The 26,213-nt window shown below is 37.7% G+C and overlaps 1 protein-coding gene across 1 annotated transcript in view; it reads right to left on the bottom strand.

The window, feature by feature from the left end:
- Positions 1–25,619, bottom strand: part of LOC129445223 (uncharacterized) — a 39,500-nt gene extending 13,881 nt beyond the window's left edge. The window contains exons 1-14 of the mRNA XM_073860021.1: positions 25,317–25,619; positions 22,480–22,918; positions 21,531–21,605; positions 20,621–20,719; positions 19,761–19,944; positions 16,742–18,164; positions 14,788–14,839; positions 13,502–13,545; positions 12,281–12,584; positions 9,614–9,797; positions 4,811–6,066; positions 2,119–2,870; positions 1,288–2,050; positions 407–532 (exon numbers count right to left, since the gene is read on the bottom strand). Of these exons, the coding sequence (XP_073716122.1) occupies positions 407–532; positions 1,288–2,050; positions 2,119–2,870; positions 4,811–6,066; positions 9,614–9,797; positions 12,281–12,584; positions 13,502–13,545; positions 14,788–14,839; positions 16,742–18,164; positions 19,761–19,944; positions 20,621–20,719; positions 21,531–21,605; positions 22,480–22,770 (5,553 nt within the window). The 5' untranslated portion in view covers positions 22,771–22,918; positions 25,317–25,619. The remainder of the gene's footprint in view (positions 1–406; positions 533–1,287; positions 2,051–2,118; positions 2,871–4,810; positions 6,067–9,613; positions 9,798–12,280; positions 12,585–13,501; positions 13,546–14,787; positions 14,840–16,741; positions 18,165–19,760; positions 19,945–20,620; positions 20,720–21,530; positions 21,606–22,479; positions 22,919–25,316) is intronic.
- Positions 25,620–26,213: the final 594 nt, after the last annotated feature.

The following is a 26,213-nucleotide window of genomic DNA, read 5'->3' as shown; positions in this document are numbered from 1 at the left end:
ATGACCTGAGGGGTAACTGTATGGGCCATTTGGATAGTTGATAACATCAGGTCACAGTTGTAAGGAATCAGACTAATAATAAAGTTGGTAACATCAGGGCACAGTTGCAACGTAACACATCAGACATAGATTACGCATAAAGAAATATACACAAAATCCTTCAATCCCCCATTTGATCATATTTGATCACACAAAAAATAAAATGAAAGATTTTGTCAATCATACACATGCAGTATACAGGTTCTCGCTTGTGAACCCTAAAAAAGGTTTCACTGTAAAAATGGATGGATTTCTTTGTGAGTCCTTTTTTTAAACTTTCATTTAAAAGTTGTAATCATGTGGACTTGACGGATGTGGTTGTGTTTTGGTCTTTTTGCACTCTGCTGAGTCCTGTGGGTTATAGCACGTTGTGGAGATGTGGAAATGGCGAATGTGGATGTGCTCTGTGGATCTTCCCAGGTTTCTGCTTGGTAAAGGTGTCAAACATAGGAGGTCTTTGCTTATTCTCAGGAACACTGAAACACCGGAACACCTGCAATCACACACACAAGAGAAAAGGGGAACGTATCTTCACAAACAACTTCTACCTAAAACTGTCCCTATTTAATTTTGGCAGGACACTAAAGTGTTTACCAGTGGTGGTATGTGTACCTCTTCATCCTCAGACGACATGCTAGAGCCTAAAAACTCTAGTCCCGCAATATATGGACTCTAATAAACACTACTGCCATCTATCCCTCATCTCTAGGCAGACTAATTAACTCACAATGGCACACATTTAGAACTTGCTTTTCAGGATTCTGTACTGCCAGGCTGAGGTGTTCGGGGTCGTTCAGGACTTGTCATTCATATGAGCTTTAAGCATGTCTTCTGTTCTGAGTATGGGCATGGGCCTGCCTGTGACATTTTTTAAAGGGCTTAATCCAGGTTTCTTATGGGCATAATTGCGGTCTTGCTTATCGTCCCTCTGTTTTGCTGAACCTTTCATCAACAACATTTGTTCTCAGGAGACGTCATCTTCAACTTGATTAATGTCTAAAGTCAAGTGTCTTTCTTGTTTGAAATTCCTTAATGCCGCTTGTGCACCCCTCTCCTTCACGGCTCGATTAACAGCATCATCTGCTAGGACATCACCTTTTGCTTCTATTGTTGAGTTTTCTCTGTATGCTTCCGTTTCAAAAACTCCATCGGGTCTTGGATGAAATGCCACTAGCTAGTGCTGTAGAGAGGGGTTCTTTAGTTTTGCTGAAGTGCAACAGCTTTTAGTAAAGTCTGTTTTTGTTCTACTGTCAGCTGCTGAAATCTTCTATCCAGGTGGTCCTCCTCAACATTTTGGTCTCTTAATTTCTGGCTGCAATCTCGAATCCAGTGTCCTTCCTTGTTGCAATACCTGCATCTTCCATGTTTGGTGTTTGCACTTGTGTGTTTGTGATGTTCCACTCTCTTGTTGCTCTTCACAGATTTTGTTTGTAAGGTTCTCAGCTGGACATCTTGTGTTCTTTCAATCTTTGTTGACCATTCAACCAGCTGATTAAAAGCTACCCCAATGCTGTCCCAGTCATCATAACGAATTTTCAGAGCTTTAGAGATTTCTGGTTTCAGTCCATTTACAAATGCAGTTTTTAAAGGCATACCAGTGTCCTTGTCAAAATCCTCACTGTCATTCAAACCAGCATGTTCCAGCCAAGTTTGCTTAAAGCGATCTTCAAACTCTGTGACACTTTCCCCTGTCTTCTGCATGCAAGATGTAATTTTACCCCAATTAATCTCTGAAGGTTTTAATTCAAATAAGAAAGTCTTTACGGCTTCCCATCCAGCTTCAATGTTCTCTTGAGACTCACCAACTTTGATGTTGACACTTTCAGTTAGCTTGTTTTGGTCACTGTCCCTCAAATTGACATTGAGAATGACTACTCCATCTAATGGATGTAGTGTGTAGATTTTGTGCAGTCTTTGTAGTACTTGCCAAACCTTCCGTGGATGCTTGTATACATCGGGCAGTTCCCTTGACCATTTGTCAATCTGCTCAGGTGTTGCTGGCTGGTATGTTCTATGTGGAACATATTTCTTCACCATTTTTGTCACAGTGCGAGTTGTCTCTCTCCATTCTCCTCATACTCCTCCTCATCGTCCACTTCAATTTCAGTCCTTCTGTTTTTGACAATAACAGGAGCGAGTCTGACCGTAGATCTGCTCTTTGGGACATAGGTGTGAATAGTTGATTTAGTCTCTCTATCTAAATCACCGTTTTCACAGTGATCATGTGGTAGCTCTCTCAGCAGAGCCATTCGTTGTTGATTTTCAGTAACTTCTTGTTCAGTTACTTGCTTGTTGCAGCTGCTAGTTTCTTTAGTTGATGTTCTTGTTATAAAACAGTCTTTTGATTCCATTTGTTTGCAAATCAAATTCAACATCATCTCGTTCTGGTTTAACAGACGTTCTTTATCTTTCTCTTCATTTTCCAGTTGTTCAGCTAATGCTCGAACCTTAGCCTTCTCAGCTTCAATCTCACATTGTAGTTTGTCCATCTCACACTTCTGCATGTGCTGTTGAATTTGTATGAGCAAAATCACAGACCATCCATCTTTCCTGGTGTTTGTCCTTAAGCGCTGTATCTTTCCATAAGCCCTTTTGATGTCTGGCAAAGCCCATTGTCCACTCTCTGAGTATTTGATACTGTATTTCCTACAGATGTCATCATGGCATGTCCTTATCTCCAGTCTTTTGTCCAAATATGCATTCAGATTTTCCATCTGATCAATGGTTACATTTGGAGGTTCTGTTCCATGCCTTTCTGTAGTTGGTCTCGGGTAAGATCCACCATTGTTTTTCATAATAGACTCAGCCATGGCCAGTACAGGAGAAGTGCCCTCAGAGGTGTGAAAACAAAATAAAAGGTGTTAGATCTGTTAAAGGTGCTTATTCAGACTGACCATTTGGAGTATACAGACAAACCCACTCAACCATACATTTCTAAAATGTACTCTTAATAACAATAATTAGTTTGCGCTAACTTATTGTTTTGTTCTTAATACAACAATTAAGAATAAAATGCATCTACAGTTTGCACACCAATAAACATTAGACTTTACAGTTTAAAATCTTAAATTCTTTCTGAATCCTACTTCAGAATGCTCAATTACAGTTCTTAGTTTTCTATTTTTCCCTCGGAACTTTCCATATCTTTCAATGGAAGGCAAATTGACTTAAAGTTCCATAATTTTGGTTCTAGACCATCTTTTTCTAACCTTGTTAGAATCTAACCAAATAGTGGCTACTGATTAGCACCCAGTCAAGAATCCTAAAATCTTGCAGCAACATCAGTCCCAAACTATTTCTGTGACTTCTACAGTTTCTGGATAAATGGACTTAATTGTTCTTTAACAATTCCTACAGACATTTAGAGAAAGGACCAAGCTTCAACTTCTACAATCTCTAGATGAACGGACTAAATTGTTTCTTAACAATTCCTACAGACATTTAGAGAAAGGACCAAGCTTCTACTTCTACAATCTCTAGATGAATGGACTAAATTGTTTAACAATTTCTACAAACTCCAGAAAAAGGACCAAGCTTAAATTATTAACAATGCTACACCATAAACATTGGTCTGCTTAATTTCTTAAGTAGTTCTTTAAGAGAGCTGATAAGTTTCACTCACCAATTGAAGATTTTTTTAAGACAAAGTCATCAAGATAGTTGCTTCCACAAACAAAGTCCACAAACATAGTCGATTTGTCTTCAATAATCTTCAGAAACTAGAATCTTCCAAATTCTTCAGTTCTCGTCTTGTTGCAGTGATGAGTGCTCTTCTTATCTGTCTCTCCTGGCTGGCTCCGCCAAATTGTTAGATTTTCTTGAATTTGGCTGCTCAGTCTTTCATGGCTCGCCAACGCATTAGAATGTATCTAATACGTAAAATAATAAGCAGGACCAAGTGCATGTGGGGAAAAGAGATTTAATGAAGGTTCTTATGTAGCATAGTTCTTCAGGAGCGATGTTGTCGTGTCAACCTTCTACATTCTTAACCCAAAGATCTGCCTGTGTGAGCAGACCTTTATACATCTTACACAAACAATACAATGGCACCCCATGGAGACTTTGATCTCTGAGGTGACAATCACACCCCCGGAGAACCTACGAGAATGTGACCTAATAATGACCTGAGGGGTAACTGTATGGGCCATTTGGATAGTTGATAACATCAGGTCACAGTTGTAAGGAATCAGACTAATAATAAAGTTGGTAACATCAGGGCACAGTTGCAACGTAACACATCAGACATAGATTACGCATAAAGAAATATACACAAAATCCTTCAGTATGTTTAAATAGCGCCACCACGCTCGCGGTGTCTGTTTCTGTTGATATAGCACATTTAAAATGTAAATAAAATATTTAAGCCTCCTCATATGCAAGTTTAAAGTTAATCCCTAACTGAGATTTAATACAGAGTTTAAAGTAATGGAGCAAAAAGGATTAAAGATAATGTAGGTTTACTGTAAAATTTAAAACTGGATCAAAATGACAGTTTAAATGTAACCCTGCTTATTTTAAACAGATTTAAAGTTTGGAGCAAGAGAATTATTAAATGAGTTTTGATTTAAACCAGATTTAGGCCTAATCCTTGTTGGTGCAACCCACCCTATGAGCGTAATCAGATAATGTTTATCAAAGTATTGTGTTTACATGAGGTAAATCATAGTTGCCAAAATCTCCTTACAATTGCATTATGAGGGTGCATGTAAATGTGGTCATTGTCAAGTTTCTTTCAGATCAACCTTCAGATCAATCCCTTCAACCTTCAGATCAATCCCTTGTTGTTTCCTGGGCGCTGCAGTAATAGCTGTCCACTGCTCCGGTTGTGTGAATGTTCTCCAGTGTGAATTCTCCTGTGTGAATTAAGCCCGTTTCTTTGAGTGAAGCTCTTACCGCACTGCTCACATCTGTAAGGCTTTTCTCCAGTGTGAATTCTCCTGTGCACATCAAGCCTTGACTTACGAATGAAGCTCTTTCCACACTGGTCACAACTGTAAGGCCTTTCTCCAGTGTGGATACTTGTGTGCACAGTAAGGCTGGACTTACAAGTGAAGCTCTTTCCACACTTGTTACATCCATAAGGCTTTTCTTTAGTGTGAATCATCTTGTGCGCGTTAAGGCTGGACTTTTGAGTGAAGCTCTGTTCACACTGGTCACAACTGTAAGGCTTTTCTCCAGTGTGAATTCTTGTATGCACATCAAGTCTGGACTTGTGAGTAAAGCTCTTTTCACACTGGTCACATCTATAAGGTTTTTCTCCAGTGTGAATTCTTGTATGCACATCAAGGTTGGACTTACGAGTGAAGGTCTTTCCACACTGGTTACATTTGTAAGGCTTTCCTCCAGTGTGAATTCTCCTGTGCACATCAAGCACCGACTTACGAGTGAAGCTCCTTCCACACTGGTCACAACCGTAAGGCCTTTCTCCAGTGTGAATTCTTGTGTGAGAATAAAGCCTGGACTTACAAGTGAAGCTCTTTCCACACTTGTTACATTTATAAGGCTTTTCTTTAGCGTGAATCAACTTGTGCGCGTTAAGGTTGAACTTTTGAGTGAAGCTCTGTTCACACTGGTCACAACTGTAAGGCTTTTTTCCAGTGTGAATTCTTGTGTGCACATCAAGTCTGGACTTATTAGTAAAGCTCTTTCCACACTGGTCACATCTATAAGGTTTTTCTCCAGTGTGAATTTGTGAGTGCACATCAAGGTTGAACTTACGAGTGAAAGTCTTTCCACACTGCTCACAACTGTAAGGTCTTTCTTCAGTGTGAATTTGTGTGTGCACCTCAAGGTTGAACTTACGAGTGAAGGTCTTTCCACACTGGTCACAACTGTAAGGTCTTTCTCCAGTGTGAATTTGCATGTGTGCATTAAGGTCGGACTGACAGCTGAAGATTTTTCCACACCGAGCGCACGTACAAAAAACGTCAGTCTTTAAGCAGCTCAGAGATTCTTCTCCAGGTATAAAATGATCAGGTTTCTCCTCTATGTTATTTGATTGAAAACTTTTCAACTTCACCTTCAGGTCTAAAATGAAGAAAGAAAATAATTATGATCAATATGACAGATAAGATAAGAGTTTGAGCCAGCTGCAAGACTGTACAGTAAACATGTAATCCATCGTGTTGATACATTTGTGAGTCTATATGCCTGATAGTCAGACTGTTATAACAATATAATTTAAATGAAATCGCTTTTTTTAGTACAAACACAATTTCATAACCATAATTTAGTACAGGAGTCTTAAAAATTGTTAATATGATGCGGGACAAACTTTTACTCCTATTTTTACCTTTTATGTATTATTACTTTTACCTATTCTATATACAGTGAGGAAAATAAGTATTTGAACACCCTGCTATTTTGAAAGTTCTCACACTTAGAAATCAAGGAGGGGTCTGAAATTGTCATCGTAGGTGCATGTCCACTGTGAGAGACATAATCTAAAAAATCCAGAAATCACAGTGTATGATTTTTTTAACTACTTATTTGTATGATACAGCTGCAAATAAGTATTTGAACACCTGTCTATCAGCTAGAATTCTGACCTTCAAAGACCTGTTCGTCTGCCTTTAAAATGTCCACCTCCACTCCATTTATTATCCTAAATTAGGTGGACCTGTTTGAGGTCGTTAGGTGCATAAAGACACCTGTCCACCCCATACAATCAGTAAGAATACAACTACTAACATGGCCAAGACCAAAGAGCTTTCCAAAGACACTAGAGACAAAATTGTACACCTTCACAAGGCGGGAAAGGGCTATGGGGAAATTGCCAAGCAGCTTGGTGAAAAAAGGTCCACTGTTGGAGCAATTATTAGAAAATGAAGCTAAACATGACTGTCAATCTCCCTCGGACTGGGGCTCTATGCAAGATCTCACCTCGTGGGGTCTCAATGATCCTAAGAAAGGCGAGAAATCAGCCCAGAACTACAAGGGAGGAGCTGGTTAACGACCTGAAAAGATCTGGGACCACTGTTTCCAAGGTTACTGTTGGGAATACACTAAGAGGTCATGGTTTGAAATCATGCATGGCACGGAAGGTTTCCCTGCTTAAAACAGTACATGTCCAGACCCGTCTTAAGTTTGACAATGACCATTTGGATGATCCAGAGGAGTCATGGGAGAAAGTCATATAGTCAGATGAAACCAAAATAGAACTTTTTGGTCATAATGCCTCTAAACATGTTTGTAGGAAGAAGAATGATGAGTACCATCCCGAGAACGATCTTTACTGTGAAGGATGGGGGTGTTTTTCTGCACATGGGACAGGGTGACTGCACTGTATTAAAGAGAGGATGACCGGGGCCATGTATTGCAAGATTTTGGGGAACAACCTCTTTCCCCATCAGCCATATCACCCTGTAGCCCAAGACAGCTTGCCCACTAAAGCTAAGTAGGGTTGAGCCTGGTCAGTACTTGGATGGGAGACCTCCTGGGAAAACCAGGTTGCTGCTGGTAGAGGTGTTAGTGAGACCACCAGGGGGTGTTCACTAACACCCCAGTATAGTGATGGGGACACTATGCCGTCAAAAAGCACTGTCTTTTGGATGAGACGTTAAACCGAGGTCCTAACTCTCTGTGGTCATTAAAAATCCCAGGATGTCATTCGATAAAGAGTAGGGGTGTGCCCCGGCATCCTGGCCAAACTTGCCCATTGGCCTACTAATCATCCCCATGTATACAAATCATCAGCTATATCTCTCTGTCTCCTCTCCACGAATAAGCTGGTGTGTGGTGGGCATTCTGGTGCAACATGGTCACATCATCCAGGTGGGTGCTGCACATCGGTGGTGGTTGAGGAGATTCCCCCATTAATATGTAAAGAACTTTGAGTGCTACAGAAAAGCACTATATAAATGTAACAAATTATTATTATTATTATACATTATTATACATGTCCAACATGACAATGACCTGAAGCATACTGCCAGGATAACCAATGACTGGCTCTTGAAGAAGAATATCAAGGTTCTGGCATGGCCTAGCCAGTCTCCAGACCTAAACCCAATACACTGTAAACCCGGTTAAGTTCTACTAACTCAAAAAAATTGAGGCAACTTATTGCAGCTATTTTCTTAGGTTTGCAAACTTAAAAGTTTTGAGTACTTTGATTCAAATCAAAATTTTTAATTTATCTAAACTTAGTTTAAGTCTGATACAAATAAAATTATATACTTTATGTAACTTAAATTGTTGTAGTAATGTTACTTAAATATTTTGTGGCAAATGATTTAAGTTAAAAAAATATTTAAGTAAACCAACTGCCATTTAATTTTTGTTTGCAAAGCACAGAAACAATTTATGTGACTCATGAAAATGTAATACCAGTGAAAGTGTGTTGAGACTGAACTCAGTGCTGAATTTCACATAGTTATTGTATATATGATAAAGCAACACATTATTGACTTACATCCAAGCACAAGCACTAGACTTCTGAACAGCGAGAAGCACAAAAATTAAAAAAAAATTCAACATAAATAAATGTTTAAGACTACGGAGTCTTTATCTTTACTAAAAACCACATAAAAATCACTTAAATTAAAAAAATGCTGTCATATTGCGGGCTCATGCAAAGCATGCTGGGAACTGGAACCTCCTCAACCAATCATGTTGATTTAACTTTAAACTGAAGTAAATTTGCAGTGCTAGAGTCTTTCGTAGCTTACCTGGTAAAATGAGCTCATCACAACCACTAAAAGTTTGTAATATTTGCATCCAAGAGCAAATTAATCCGTTTGAAACACACCTGAGTGCCCGTTCAACGACGACGTCGTGTTTTTGTATAATCCGCCACTAGAGGGCGTTTAAATATTTAATTATGGTTGAATCTATTTTTCAAGTTCCCTAAACTCTTTAACGTTAGAGTAGTTAAATGGACCGCAATATGTAGCGTAGTTAGATAGAGTAGTTGTAAAAACTCAAATTATATTTACTGTTAAGTATCTTAAATGAACTCAAAAATAATAGTCAGCTAAACTTTTTGGCACATTTTGAGTACCAGGTACTTTCCATTATAAGTTAGTAAAACTGTTTGGGTTTACAGTGAGGGAGCTCAAACTTTGTGTTTCTCAGCGACAGGCCAGAAACCTGACTGATCTAGAGAAGATGTGTAGAGAAGTGGGCCAAAATCCCTCCTGCACTGTGTGCAAACCTGGTGAAAAACTACAAGAAACGTTTGACCTCTGTAATTGCAAACAAAGGCTACTGTACCATTAACATTGACTTTCTCAGGTGTTCAAATACCTATTTGCAGCTGTATCATACAAATAAATAGTTTAAAAAAATCATATGACAATATGATGACGATGACAATCACGATGGCATTTTCAGACCCCTCCATGATTTCTAAGTGGGAGAAGTTGAACATTCAAAATAGCAGGGTGTTCATATACTTATTTTCCTCACTGTATTTTATTATTATACATGTTATAACTTATGTTTTTTGTTGTTACTTTTTGTTATAGGTCTTATATTAAAAAACAAATTTATATATTCCAGCACTTAGTAATCGTTCTCTCACAGAACTACTATAACAACACTAAATAAGTCAATATTTAGGCAAGACACATACCTGAACAAATCAGATCCCCTTTATCTGTCTGTTCTTCTTCTTCTTCTTTGATTTCTTGTTTCAGCTCCATCCCACAGTCCAGCAGATTTACTGATATCTTCTCTTCTTCTTCCTTACAGACAGAAACCAGAAGATCTGTAGATGTTTGATCAGTGAAGCCACAGACAGAGACACCAGATACATCCTGAAAATAACATAAAAATAGATGCATGCATATAAACTAATCTGAATGTTACATTTATAGATGAGTGTGTGTGTGTAATAAACATTAAAGAACAGAATATTCCCATTTGTGTTTTACCGATAACAGCAAGTCATGCAGGTGAAGTGAACTACTCAATAGTGAAATATCAAGCAAAAAAAGAAGTTAAAATAAAAAATACCATCATGAACACTTACATTCACAAACTTAATGTCACTAGACGAATCTTTCCAAACTGTTCTATCAACCAATCACCAAAGCCCACAAACACACAGACAGAACAGACTTTAAAGTCAGGATTTTGATAAGGATTTACAGTCCTTACCGGGGAAACCACTATATTGCCACTACGAATGCTTCAAGCAGATCATTAATTGAATTTTAGAATTTTATAAAACTTTGTTTTTGTGAAAAACGGTATCATAAGTGCAAATTATGTTTTATTTCAGAGTTATTTCACCTTTTAGTTTGCAGCTCTTTAAAAATCTATTAATATAAGTAAAGTATAGATTATTAAATGTTTGTTTCATTTAATTGAAAATATAAATATTTCAACATTTGAACTGTGTCTCTCTTCACTTTGTAAGCCAACTGTGTATTTGTCCGTGGCTTGGAATCTTGACAACTCATTATTAAGATCACTTGTTGGTCAGTCCCCTATTCTTTATTTTAAATCTGTATAATTTTGTTCCCAGTCACAGTGGCTGAGTTATGACTATAATTTGTCTGGTACTCTATATGTTATCTGTTATATCAAATAATAATATTAACCTATAAGATTAGCAAATCCCATGGATTACATGAACATGATAAAAATGAATGGCAGCAGCCAAGGCCTGGGACGGAGTCAAATTCTCGGCCTGAATTGCTAAGAACGGGTAATTTTGGCCTGTCTTAATAATATTTATGAGCCTCTCCTTCTGATAGACCTGTTTTATGAGTGAAATGGGTGATTCTCACAAAACCATTGAAACACCACGGCACTAATGATTTTAGCTTTAAAATGTGTAATATAGTAACATTAAAAAGCATCAGAATTAACACAATACTGTGTTCTATCTTGCACAATGTGTGATTTCAACATAAGAATTTATAATTGTAAATTTTATCTCATTTTCTGCTGAAATTCTCATTACCGCAATGTGTCCGGCTGTGTTTGAACATGCGTTATGTTGTAATGTAATCAAATTAACTCAAAAATAAATGGATGTTTTGCTAGACTACTTTAGATGACAGAAAAAATATTTACTGAATATTCATGTATAATAATAATGAAGAAAAATTAGGAAAATGATGTGTCCATGCCTGATGTTCTCATCCTCCGCAACACTTTTTGAGAACAGCTTAAGCACACATACAGAACTTTAATAAAGTTTGATTTTGAGTGACCAAGCATATGGATCAGTTACTTCAAGATGGCTACCAGGTAAGATCATTTTTTTACAGTTAATTTGAAATATTGTCTTGCAAGAATGCTTACACGACATTTTGATTATCATTACCGCAACAGATGCTTATTAAATGTTAATTTAATTAATAGAAGCATAACACTTTGATTTTAAATGCATGTGCAGAATCTCCAAATTATGTTCTTTCAGGTTTGTCATGTCATTTTGAAAATATGTCAGTGTTGATGTTTTCTGACTGTTGCGGTAATGAGATTTTTTAGGACTATTTTTTAAATTATGTTACAAAAAGTGTTAATTGATAAGTAAACGTTTTTAAATTAATGTTCCCATTTACTCCAGACTTTGTTTTTCAATGTCTGGTGGGAAAAAAAGTAAATTTAAGCAATTTTTACATTTTCATGCTTGACATTTTTAAAACCAAGTTTTCGTGAGAATCACCCAAATACACCGTTGAAAAAACGTTACACATGGAAGTAGACTAAATGTTAGTTTAGTAAACCAAGAGACAATAACTCAAATTCATCGTTTAAAAAAACAGACACTAAAAGGGACTGTCTCTATAACTTAGGAAAACAAAACTAGTCTGGTGTCCAACAGATATACTATCGAAACCTGTGGCTACCAAAGACTATAACTGTTACAAAACAACGCGTTAGACGTGTTGCATAACCGTTTACAATAAATAATTTCAGTTTTCTCTGGCTCCATAATATAACTTAAAATGTTTGAAAAGTTTACTAAGTTGGGTCTGACCATAAATTCACAACTTTAAAGGTCGAACTAAATTTGTGTGAAACTTATATGGTACTTACATAGCCCCTAGACTTCAATTATCATGAAAAAGCCATGAAAATGTCAGATTTTACAATATGGGACCTTTAATAATGAGTGTTTTTTTTATAATTCCTTTGTTATAATTTAACTGGTTTGAGCCAATGACAACAACAAACAAAACCGACAGGAGTCGTAAGGAGTCCTGGTGTTAAATCCAACTTTAGGGACGCTAAGAATAAGTAAGTAAATTTGGGAAGATTTACAACAAAGTGTAATACTTACATGTTCTGATTTTAAGGTTTGAGAACGAAGCGTTGGCACAGACTCATTCTCCAGAATCAAGCTGGTTGAAAGTCCAGCGTTGAACTGACTCTTGTTTTTGAAGCAGTTTGCCGTAAAATGATTGGCACAAACGTGTAGGTTTCTAGGTATTTTCTTTGGGACATTTCCATAAAAAATGAAATCTAACCATGACATCCTCAGTGACTCAGATTGTGGCAGTCTATGGAGACTCTGATGTTCGTTGGTACATCCCAAAACCCAACATTTGTAATTCCTCTTTGGTGTAGACATTGTAGGACTCCAGCTGCGAAGATACAACAATGATGGACTCTGTGCTTGTCACTCAGGGCTGTGTCTGTGATAATAAGGCAGATCTTAACTTTAGACTTAACTTTAAACAAAGCATTAAAAAGAAGTAACCCAGCCACCCCCAATCCTGGAGTTTCACAGACCCTTAATACCATCAACTTTACCATCTCACCCACTGTTTCACATTATCATAGAAATGGGTTCACACCTTTGACTCAAACCCTTGGCCCAAGCATAAGCAAATGGACACCAACTCAAACAATGGAATAAAAGGTACCAGAGCCACAGTTACCTGGCCAATTTCTTTCATACTTAAGGGATAGTTCACTTTAAAATGAAAATCCTGTCATCATTTACTCATCCTCATGTTGTTCTAAACCTGTATGAATTTCTTTTTTTCTGATAAACACAAAAGAAGATATTTTGAGAAATGATGGTAAACACACAGCAGATAGTGACCATTGACTTCCATTGTAGGAAAAAAATATTTTGGAAGTATTGTAATAAATGAAGAAAATATTTTGATAAATGATGGTAAGCACACAGTGGACCGTACGGTCAATGGTCACTATCTGCTGTGTGCTACAATTACTTAAATTATTTTCCCACACATTATAGGTTGGTTGTTTAAACAAAGAGTAGACATAATAAAGGTGCATTTTCCAGAAAAGGTAACTAAATCATTTTTTGAACAGTCTATGTTGAACACACACACACACAAAACTATATTGCTTTTAATAATATTAACTTAATTATTTCACATACTACAATAATGCTGGGATCTTTTAAACCACAGCTTAAGGTCAAGTCAACAGAATAATCTTTGTTAACGACTAACCTTAAGTATAAATAGATATAATACATTTATTTTAGGTAAAAAATAAACCTCACTTTAGTCCTTCATCTTCTCACCTCAGCTTTGTCTCCAGTAACGCCACCTCTTTCTTCAGCTGAGAGATTTCTGTGATGAAATCATCAATATCCAGCATGGACAGATCAGTTACACATCCATCTCATTTCTCATAATCAACATTTCAACATACAAACACACCATTATAATGTTAACACAAAAACATAATTTCAACAGAATCATAAACAATAATACGTTTATGACTACAGAAGTAATTTTTATTATGACAACATTTATATCATCTTTAGATTTTAAAACGTAAGTAACAGTAAGAAATTCAGCGCTTACCATTGACAGATAAACACAAACATTAATTAGATAAACGAAGAGCAAAAATACAATACACAACACTAAACTGTGTAAAACGCTCCTCGTGAGCTTTTTCTTCTTCGGTTTTATTGGCGGTTGGCAAACCAGCTTAAATGTGCATTACCGCCACCTTCTGGAATGCAGTGTGAGCAGCAGATGATAACTGTTAAAGGGATACTCCACTTTTTTCCGAAAATATGCTCATTTTAAATAAAAAGAACAAATAAACACTCTGAAATTACAATTTGCTGAACTTAAATATTATTATCTACACTAAAAATGTAACAATTATTTGCACATGCAAAAAAGCTCTTCAGTGTTGGGCATTAGCATCACTACAAGTAGCGAAGCTAGTAGTTTAACTAAATTTTTCAGTAGCTTGGCGGTAGCTTCACTGCTTTCTTAATCAAATAGCTTTTCAGTAGCGAAGCTCTTTTTTGACCAAGTGCGGTAGCTTCCACACAAGCGTCAATTTTCCAAAAATATCTGAAATCATCCTGAATTTGAGAATAAGCGCATCATGGGCACCACGTTGGAGACCCCTGTGTTAAGATATGTCAGGGCAAGGTGTTTTTAAATTAAGGCAGCTCAAACATGCATTTTTTCTGGGCGTAAGATAAGACCTGTCCAGGAAACCAACCCACCAAAGTTAACAATTTCATTCAGTGTGCATGTGTCGACTCGCCACATAGCCTACTGCTATCTTGAAGCCACGACCCCCAAAGACTCAGAGCAGAGTATCTTAATCTAATCTTTTCGGTCAAATATCTTGGCAGCCATGCTCTTGCATTCAAGGACGAAGATTTTTTTGTGAATTATTAATAAAAATATACTAATAAGGTTGTAAAACATATATACAGATTTATTAACTTTCATAATTATAAACTCAGAACTGGTAGACACGGCTGACATGCTTTTTGCGGCAAATATAAATTTATAGGATCACAAATTAAACGTTTTATGACAAAACGCCCTTTACCAAAGCAACTTGCTGCTCCCCGGGGGTTGCAGTGATTGTGTTTTGACTACTGCTATGTGTGTGCACCATTTTTTTTAACAGTCTACAGCAGAGGTGGGCAAACTTTTCTTAATCGAGGGCCACATTAGGTTTTGAAATACAGGTGACGCAAACGTGAACAACAAATTTAGCTTTATTATTCCAAATCAACACTAGTTACTGCGCAAGGAATAATTGACGACGAGCTGTTGAACAGTGGGGGCCAGAGACTGATTTTTCGAGGGCGCACGATGGGAAGCTCGTCACAACATACTTGTTTTTACTTGGCCATCTCAAAAATATTTGGCGAGTCATGTCAAAATAGGTGCCTGCTGCACAGGCGTCTAAAGGGTTCATGACAAAAGTGACGCTCGTGTTTGCCAAATACTCGCTTAAAAGTGAGTGTGTTGCCAGTATTTTGTGAACGTGAGCGTCTCTCTTTTATCATAAACCATTTCGTTGTGTGTGCAGCAGGCACTTGATGCACATGGTTCACATGACGCAACAAACACATACTTTGGAATGACGAGCAACACACGACACTCCGAACACATATTTTCAATTTGCGCCCCTCGAAAGAAAAGTCACCAGCCACCACTGCCGAGGAATTATTTGAAAATAACGCACACCCAAGTGGTAATGTGACACGATGCAAGGAGGAGTGCAAATGATTTTCAAATAATTCAAAGGACTAAGTCAATTATTCCGCTTATATGGTTACCACAAACATAGGTGTGCGTTTTACAGAAAAATAATCAACACCGGTGGAACATTTCTCAACCAATCAGAATAAAGCATTCATCAGTATCGTGGTATAATGAAATATAGACTTTCATCTACACCCTACTTTTATGAACACACATATTTTGAGAAAAAAATCTCTAGTTTTGTGCACATCACTGGATAAACATACAATTATATAGTTCTAAAGAAAATCACAAAAAGTAATACAGTCTGTGTAATATATTTAGCAGTAAGGTTGTGAGCCCTTTCTACAGTTAGCACATAAGGAAAATTAACTATGGTTTTCTTTGTGTAGTAATAATGTTTTAGCAGATTAATTCCCAGTTGTATTACCACAAATAAAATACCATGGTGAAATATGTCCTAAACATACCACGGTGGTGTTTAGTATCTTAAGGAGATCATCATCATCTAGTTACTTTTAAAAGAATTTATTTCTGTCAATAATGTGATAATACAGTAAAAGATCCAGAACTCTCATAGCAGTTCATCTACATAAAGGATTTTGAAACACTATGCACATAAAAAAATAACCAATGTGCCATTTTTAGACACACAAACACCAAAAATCAGAGTATTAATATATACTGTTCATACACCAGAATAAAATGTTTAAAAGAAATAATATTTTATACCAGTTTTAAAATGATTGAATGTAATGTTTCTCTATTATTTACATAACAAGCAAAAATATACAAAATGTATTAGTGTACACAGGTTACAAAACCAAGCTCATGTAGTTATCAGGCAGATGTTAAAGGGGACATGTCACAATATATTTATAAGATGTCAAATTTATTATAACATGTTAAAATTGACACTTTGTAGGTATGTGCAAAAATGTGCAGTTTTGGGTGTGTCCTTTAAAATGCAATGAAATGAAATTCAAACACTGATTGCAATGATGGTGGTTTGTTGAAATAAAAAATAAAAACTGCTGTGAATTATTTTCTCTATCTCTCTGCACTAAATGGCTGTGCCGTGGTTGGATAGTGCAGTTTAAGGGGTGGTATTATTAAGAATAGATCTCCTTGTGACATCATAATGAGAGCCAAATTTTAATGACCTCATTTGTGTTGATCTTTTCCCAATTATAGCACTTAAACATGGAAAACGTCAGACACACTAGAACAACATCACAAACACTAAATAAATGCAGCTAAATTATTCAGAGATAGATTTAAAGCTCTACTGGTCACATCTGTAAAGCTTTTCTCTAGTGTGAATTCTCTTGTGCACAGTAAGGGCAGCCTTATAAGTGAAGCTCTTTCCACACTCATCACATCTGTATGGTTTTTCTCCACTGTGACTTCGCATGTGCACATTAAGGTCAAACTTACGAGTGAAGCTCTTTCCACATTGACTGCATTTGTAAGGGTTTTTCCCAGTGTGAATTTGCTTATGCACATACCAGTCAGACTTAGAAGTGAAGGTCTGTCCACACTGTTTACATCTGTAACCCTTTTCTCTAGTGTGAATTCTCCTGTGCATATTAAGGTCGAAATTACGAAGGAATTTCTTTCCACACTGGTCACAGCTGTAAGGCTTCATCCCAGTGTGAATTTGTATGTGTGCATCAATGCTGGACTTACGGGCGTAGCTCTTTCCACACTGGCCACAAACGTAAGGCTTTTCTCCAGTGTGAATTCTCATGTGCACGTTAAGGTTGAAATTATTTCCAAAGCTCTTTCCACACTCGTCACATCTGTAAGCATTTTCACCAGCGCGATTTCGGGGCTTTTCTCCGGTGTGGATTCGCATGTGCACTTTAAGGACGAACTTACGAATGAAGCTCTTTCCACACTGGTCACATCTGTAAGGCTTCGTTCCCGTGTGAATATGCATGTGTGCATCAAGACTAGACTTACGAGTGAAGGTTCGTCCACATTGTTCACAAGTGTAAAGATTTTCTCCAGTGTGAATTCTCATGTGTGCAGTAAAGTCGCACTTATGACTAAAGCTCTTTCCACATTGATCACACGGGTAAGGCTTTATTCCAGTGTGAATACTCATGTGCACATTAAGGTTGAACTTACGAGTAAAGGTTTGTCCACACTGGTTACAAGTATAAGGATTCTTTCCAATGTGAATTCTCATGTGGGCATTAAAGTCAAACTTATGAGTGAAGCTCTTTTCACAATGGTCACATCTGTAAGGCTTTATTCCAGTGTGAATTTGCATGTGCGCTTCAAGATTAAACCTACGAATAAAGCGCTTTCCACACCGGGCACACCTGAATGGCTTTTTTCCAGTGTGCATTTTCATGTGCGCATTAAGGTCGAACTTATGAATAAAGCATTTTCCACATTGGTCACAACTGTACGGCATTTCTCCAGCGTGAATTCTCCTGTGCACATTAAGACTGGATTTATGTAGGAAACATTTTTCACACCGGTCACAACTGTAATGCTTTTCGCCACTGTAAAATTTCATGTGTGCATTAAGATCAGACTGATAGTTGAAGATTTTTCCACAGTCAGAGCACTTACAAGAATCTTCATCTGACAAAATCTCAGTATTTAAGCAGCTCAGAGATTCTTCTTCAGGTTTAAAATGTTGAGGTTTCTTCTCAATTTCATTCGACTGTAAACTTTCCTTCTTCACCTTCACCAGGTCTAAAATGAACAGAGAAAATCATTATGATCAATAGGACACAGAAATTAAAGCACAGAGCACTTCTGAAACTATTATAATAGTTAATAATGCAAGTCAAAAGTGCATTTTCCATGCAACCTCAAAATCAATGTTGCATCTTTTCACAGAGCAAGATTTTCACACACGCTTCATTCTGTATGCAATAAATTATTAATGAACTTTACAAATCTAGATGCAACAGAACAGCGCTTATGCCATCATTGTGCACAGTCACGGACAGAATAAATGAACGCCATCACAAATCCTTGTGACACTTTCAAAATGCAGGCCAAGGAAGCAACTGGAGCACAAATTTAGTGAAAATAAACGTATATTTTCACTTTTTACACATTTTAATTGCATTTATAGCGAGAAATAAGTATTGTTGTTTTCAAATATGTGATTAGTTATCACAAAGGTGCTCTCTGTTTATATTTCAAACACGCTGCCTTTAAAGTGCGTCGGAAAGCCTTTCTCTGAGCTGCCTTCAGGCCTCCGAGTCCGAAGTCATTTCCTCATGAGGCAGCGAGGCCACAAGTCCTCACTGCCTTGAGGTTTCGGACGCAGCCTGTGTTGTGGACAAATGCGGAACTATGCGATAGCGGCTGTCGGGCTACGCGCTTGCTTATGGACTTATGGATAACTCTTTACCGTCTGCCGCTTGTTGTGTCAGCTCCTGTAAGCGTACGGGCCAACCAAACGACCCAAGAAGAGTTTGGAACAAAACGAGGGAGGATCAATTTGGTGTTGCATTATCTGGATAGAGAGAGCTTCACGACAACATTTAACTAGACCGAGATTCTGATCCTGCTTGTGTTTTACGCGATGGGTGAGTTGTTTTGATTCGTAACCCTTCAAAAAACGTATGCTATTATATTGATCACAACATTAGTGTGTCGATTGTAATCAGCGCGTCTTCCCGCGGACAATATGCAGATCAAAAGGTATTGTAAAGCAATATAAATGGTAATTTTAAGACACTTCAGAATAAGATTTGTACTGTCAATACATTATGTGAAAAATCATTGTAGATTGTAAGTTGAAAACTTAATTCTGTGCTTTGTTTACCATCGAATTTGGACTAATACTGTAATATATGACTAACAACTTCGTTTTGAACATCACATATAAACTTACATAATGAAATAAACGATGTCATCAAACGCAACATTTATAAGACTTGATTACCTTATCCATCAACGTGATTTCTCGTTCTCATCTGATTGATGGCCATCAGCGGTTGAGTTAAAGACTACAAATCCCATTATTCCACGCTGCTTCAGAGCGTCAGTAAACAACATCATTGTTTTTGTTTGATCTGGCGCCATCTAGCGGCGCATTAATACAAATTGTATCTTTAACTGCTGTTATCAGTGGGAAATTTTAATGAAATGAGCATCACTAGTCTGTGTAGTCCATGAAAATATGGCCTATAAAATGGTCAGGTTAATGAATTCTATTAATGGACGTTAACAATTATAATTACAGCACAAAGTGTGCACACTGTGCCCCCTTAAATAAAGTAAGCGGGGACACACCTGAATGTCATTGTGTAAATATTAGAGTAAGACACATACCTGAATAAATCAGATCCCCATTATCTGTCTGTTCTTCTTCTTCTTTGATTTCTTTTTTCAGCTCCATCCCACAGTCCAGCAGATTTACTGATGATGTCTTCTGTTCTTCTCCATAACAGACAGAAACCAGAAGCTCTGTAGATGTTTGATCAGTGAAGCCACAGACAGAAGCACCAGATACATCCTGAAATAACATAAAATTAAAATTAATAGAGAATAAACGTGGATACATTTAAACTAATTTAAAGGTCAATAAGGGCTTTTCCTTTGTGGTGCTGAACTGTTCTAAGAACAGTGAGGAACAGTTATAGTTATGTTTCAACTTGAGCCCGGTTTGGCACAGCATGATTATAAACCATTCTCGGCAACATTAGTGTCTATCGTGCTGACAGAATGAGCATAGTGATGTCACCACATCAGGAACAGTCACGCGTCTGTTCGCAGGCCACAAGCTTTGCTCTGTAGCTGGTAAAGTGAAGTAAACAGATCAGATCAGGTAAAAAGTGGTGCTTGTTATTTACATCGCTTACCATCTGTAAACTCTTTTTTTACCAAGGCGATGACTGACACATTTGTTTTACATTCCAAAGGACGCCATTATCAGCCTCACAGTGGAAAATGAAACTATAACCATAGAACGGTTACACAACGACAATGGTTTGGCATGACTGTGGTAAAGTGCTCAATGTCACATTTATAGAAAGTGTGTAAAAACATTGTAGAACAGAAAATTCCCAATTGTGTTTTACTGATAACAAAGTCATGCAGGTGTCAAGCAATTGATTGTGCATTAGTTTAGTGAATGGGATGCTATAGGCAAAGTTGTCGGGCAGAGGGCGGCATGGGATTGCATGTGTTACCTTTTCCTCTTGATACACTGGAGTAGAGAGTAGTGTGGTTCCGGTGTCAGTCTGTTGTTGCTGAGCACAGTGTTGAGATGCAGGTTGTCCGCTCTGCACCTGTAAAAAAAATTCATGTTAATCTATCTCCATGTCATCCTAAGGATATTACATAATTGGCAACGAGGATAAAAAGGCACTAAGGAACCAGGCTGAAAATTGTATATGGAGTACAGACACGTGCAGAGAAGACCAGACTGTTGATGAACACGATGGCAGCACTGGTGAGCCCTTTTGACAGTGAAACACTATTAGGCGAGGAATTCAGTGAAATGTTATAATTTTTCTTTCAAGCAAACGCGATTACCGATGCTGGTAAAAAGAACGCCGTGATATTAAGTGGGGTAGGTGCAGCCACTTATAGTTTGTTGAGAAGTTTACAGTGTCCGTTGACTCCAGGGGAGAAAACAGGCTTGGCTTCTTAGAGGCCCATTCATCCAAAATGTGGGCTTACTTGTACCTGCAGTCCCCAAACGGGTCAGTAACAACATAAAATAGTCCACCGATATTTACCAGACTGATGCACATGCTCACCGTGCATCGTTTTCTGGGAGGCACCGTATAGCGATAAAAAGTCTTGTGAGGGCCCGCCATCGTTGCTTGCACAGATGTTATGGTTTTGTGTTGTTTTCTTACATATGTTAAAAATCTTTTAATTTACAATAGTTGTAACACCATGTGATGTGTAGATATCATAAGATGTAAATTTCCATGAAAATGTTTGCTACTAAAGCAAGGAAAAGTGGTATGAAGAGAAATGTAGATTACTGTTTGAAGCTGGTGTTATCTGGGGAAAAGGATGTAGTAAATGGGATGGTATAGACAAAGTTGTCCAATAGAGGCGGCATGGGATTGCATGTGTTACCCTTACCTCTTGATACACTGGAGTAGAAAATAATGTGGTTCCGGTGTCAGTCGGTTGAGATGCAGGTTGTCTGCTCTGTACCTGTAAATTAGGATTCATGTTAATCTATCTCCATGTATTCACACATCTATCTGCACCGAATTAGAAAATGATTACCAAGCAAAAATAAAGATTAAAATGCAAATAATAAAAAAACACAAACACCTTCATCCACAAACAGAAAGACAGCAAATCTAATCAAATCTATACATGTAACAGACAGACAAGATAACTTATACATTTTCTGAACCTTTGGGCTAAGGTATTTCTCCTAAGTTCATTTAATGAGTAATGTCCCACACAGCACTTGAGCGCGACCAATTATATGCCCCTTTTACAAGATCGAAATCAAGTCGTCAGAGTCTGTATGTGAAGTAATAGCTCAACAAACCACACAGATCATTTATTATAGCAGATTAAAACTGACAAAAAATGTGCAACTTTCAAAGGCGCTCTAAGCGAATATGTGTGACGTCACTTTTTGTTGATGTTTGAACTGTTTTCAAACAAACGGAGCGTAGCTAACTCCTCCCCCTCCCTTCTGTTCTTCCATGAACGCGCCCAACCCCCATCCTCAAATCCTTCTTGTCGTTTTTATTGCAGTTTGTGGAGCCTGGGCTGTCTACAGAGATCGCTTTTTTACAGTTTGATCAGCGGACAGGCAGCAAGCAGATTGTGAGGAGATGTTTGCTGTATGTAACAAAAAATGTTTTATGGTGTAAAATGCGTGAATTCGCTTAGAGCACCTTTAACTATGCAACTCTTATTTGACAAATCTGATAGCACGCGAGCACAGCATCAGGGGATATAATTCAAGAAGCAAAACCTTTACCAACATCAGTTGTACAGTCTGTCAACAAGCACATTCAGAAAGGCAATCTGGAAAAATTCACAACATATGAAGTGTAATACTTACATCTGATTTTGATTTGAAGGTTTGAGAACGAAGCGTTGGTATCGACCCATTCTCCAGAATCAACCTTGCTGAAAATCCAGCGTTAAACTGGCCCTTGTTTTTGAAGCAGTCCGGTGTAAAATGATTGCCGCAAACGTATAAGAGTTTAGGTATTTTCTTTTGGATGTTTCCATTGTAAATGAAATCTAACCACAATGTCTTCAGTGACTCAGATTGTGGGACTCGATGGAGACTCTGATGTTCATCAATACATCCCAAAACACATTTGTAATTCCTCTTTGGCACAGACATTGTAACACTTCAAAATGATGAGCTCGGTGCTTCTCACTCAAGACTGAGTCTGTTAAAAGGGCAGATCATCAACAGTTTTGGCTGGGGCTTCTCCCTTCGCTGACGTCATTGTAGAGAGTTGGAATCAGTTTGTTTGAAGAGACGGGTTCTGGTTTAAGGGAATAATAAAAAAAAGCGAATTACACACACTGGATGTGGACACACATCAATGTTCAAACACCTTATAAAGTGAATTTTGCATAATAGGTCCCCTTTAAAGGTGCCTTAGAATAGAAAACTAGGAAAAGATAAATAATTTGAGTGCTGTACATGGTAATGGCATATCGTGAACCTTAAACTTTACTATTTCCTCCTTTTAATGTAAACCTTGTGCATGCAAAAGACCGCTGGAAAGCAGGCCAATCTCAACATAACACAGACTGTGACGTTGCAGTCGGGATGTACATCCCAACAATTAAGGTTGGGTAAGCTACATTTAAAAAAGGTTTGGAAATCGCTTTGGAGTCGTGTCGAGTACCCAAACACACTTGTAGGCAATCAGCATTAAGGGGCGTGTCTACTAATGACACAGAGATCACTTACTTACATGTGCTACTGCAAGTCTTTGAGCCTACAGCATGTCATGCGATCTTAGTCTTCTGCAGGCATTTGCCAACCACACCTTATAATTAATTACAATGTTACAAAGCTAAAAACAAAATTATGACTGCTGACATTATGAGTTAACATGCAAAGTTAATGTTAAATGCTAGTGCTAGTTAGCGTTTAGGTTGAAGTTTTACTATTGACGTTACAGTTACCCCCAATTTCCACTGACTGGGGAAAGGCTGCGGATCCGCTGCGGAACGGCGGCGGAGTCAATCGGTTTCCATTTAAGCCAATGTATGTATTTCCACTGACTGCGCTCCGAATCCGTCACAGCTCCGGCCATCCGCAGCCCTCCGGCATAAATACGCAGAGCTTCTATTTTTGATGGTTGCCGGACAGCTCCACAGGGCGGAGCCATGACGCGTGATCATACCTGAATTCGCGAGAACTTGTTTCTTTTAATAAAATTAAATCTTTGCAACAAACATTACAAACACACACAAATAAAGTCATTAATACAGAAACAACAAATAATAGACAAGAACAGAGCCAGAGGGAGTTTCAAATAAATACATTAAAGATAAAGCATAAATAAATGGTTTAGCAGCCTTCTTATTTTTTTAAAGGCGGAGTCCACGATGTTTGAAAAACGCTTTGGAAAAGAAGACGGGCCGACTACCAAAACACACTTATAGCCAATCAAATCAAATCAAATGCCGGGTTGCGTATGTGTGGGGCGGGTCTATCAACAGAAGGTCCAGATTCTATTGGGGTAGGGGCGTGTTTGTTTAGGTGATTTCAAATATCAACATTGGCTTTCAAACATCATGGACTCCGCCTTTAATTTTGGATGGATTTGATGTACTGCTCTGTCTACGCGATATCTCGTGTTGTGATCTGGGCTGGTTTGTAAAAACCTCATAATTCAACGCCATAATGGGCGGAGACAAAACTAGATATCGCGTGATCATCACGTGAATTTCCAAGCCCTCATGGGTCCTCGTCACTTCAGCACGCAGCCGCTCTGCAACAAATACGGAACTGGTGGGTATTGGTGGACGGCGGAAAGCGTAGCGGTAACGCAGCGGAGCTGATCTGCAGCCGCACCGCAGTTGGTGGAAATCCGGCATTATGTTTTGCAGGTCCATACTGAAAAACACTTACTTACCACTCAGAAACGTCAATTTCACAGACACAGAGCTACTGAAATGAGCCGCTCTGAGAAACAGCCAATCAGAGCAGAGCTCAACATTATTATTCATGAACCTTTCAAATAAGGTAATGGTAGACCATTTCTTTCTGGGGACAAATCCTAGGGTTGTAAATGGACATTTCTGGATAATTTTTGCAGTTAATAAAGCCGCATAGCTTCTATGAATATATCAGAGAACTTATTTACATATTGTATCTATGCATGGCAATCAACAAACAACATTCACATTCATTGAAACCAACTCTAAATTAAACAATTAACTAACAGATACAGCTACTACAACATAATGCCAAAAATTTGTAATCGTGTTTAATAATGTTAACAGGATAAGGGATCTTTCAAACTTTTGGATAATAATATTTTTTATTGAATATCTGAATCAAGCCAACAAAATATTCTTTGTTAGCAACATGTTATGGACTTATCTATTCCATATACATAAATAATTTTACAATGAACATATTTTGAGGTTGATTTTTTACAGTGTAAAAAATGAATATAACACGGACAGATCAGAATTCCTACAGATTTACAGCACATCTTTCATCAGCAACAATTCAAAACACAAACATCACCATGGTAATGTTCACACAAAAACATCACTTCAACAGAATTATAAACATCAGCTTCGATAAATCAAGAAGCAAAGCTTTCATGACTACTGAAGTAATTAAATCTGATTTATCGTCTTATCGTCCAATAACATTAAAGCAAGTAGCATAATCTTAAGAAAAACGTTGCTTACCAGAGAGAAAAACAGCAACTTGCTGGCACACAAACAATTATCTCCTTCTTTTTCTTTGGTGTTTATTGGCGGTTGGCAAACCAACTTGTTGGTGCATTACCGCCACTTCTTTTCCTTGTTTTTTTTTATTTTATTTTTTTACGGCGGTTTGCAAGTTCTCCTCGTGAGCTGATCTTTCTTTAATGCTCGGCTATTCGAAATTCGAAACACCGCTTCATGAAGCTGCGAAACATTTATGAATCTTTTGTTTCGACTCAGTGGTTCGGAGCGTGGCCAAGTCACGTGATTTTAGCAAACGAGGCTTCATTACGTCATAACTGTTTCAAAACGTTTAGAAAATCCGATGGCTAGGAGACCAATTTCATTTGGTGAACGCGGGTACACTACCAATTGTCTACCAACACTTTTTGTAGAAAGATTTAATGACAAAATGTGCATATTTAAAGGCGAGATAGAGTAAGCTGTTTGCCTTAAATAAAAATACAAACACAGAATACACTTTTACTTAATGTCTAAAGATAAATAACTCATGTTTCTAAAAATATGTTATTGCAGTTCTTTTGTAAAAAGTTTCAAATGTTTGGATTGAGATATTTGCTTTTACAGCGTTTTCACCAGCAGATGGCGCCAGGTGTTTCAATCGTTTCGAAACAGTGAATCATTTTTCGAAGCAATTGATTCGAGCTTCGAAAAGCTTCGGTTCACTACTGGTCTTCTTCTCTTGTTTTTTAGCCCTTTGCATTCACTGTGCATATGTCGCCACCTACCGATGTTTAAAAGTCATGGTGCCCTCAATATAACCGTTGTCACAAATAAAGATCCAGATCGTTGGTTGTAAAATGTAAAAAAAATGAAAGTCTCCCAAAGACCTAGCATTTATCAAAGCCATCTTAACTT

Source organism: Misgurnus anguillicaudatus, chromosome 3 (assembly GCF_027580225.2).
Source record: "Misgurnus anguillicaudatus chromosome 3, ASM2758022v2, whole genome shotgun sequence".
In the NCBI taxonomy this organism is placed as follows: Eukaryota; Metazoa; Chordata; class Actinopteri; order Cypriniformes; family Cobitidae; genus Misgurnus; species Misgurnus anguillicaudatus.
Note: the sequence above shows the minus strand (reverse complement) of the source record. Positions and strands in the feature narration are given on the sequence as shown.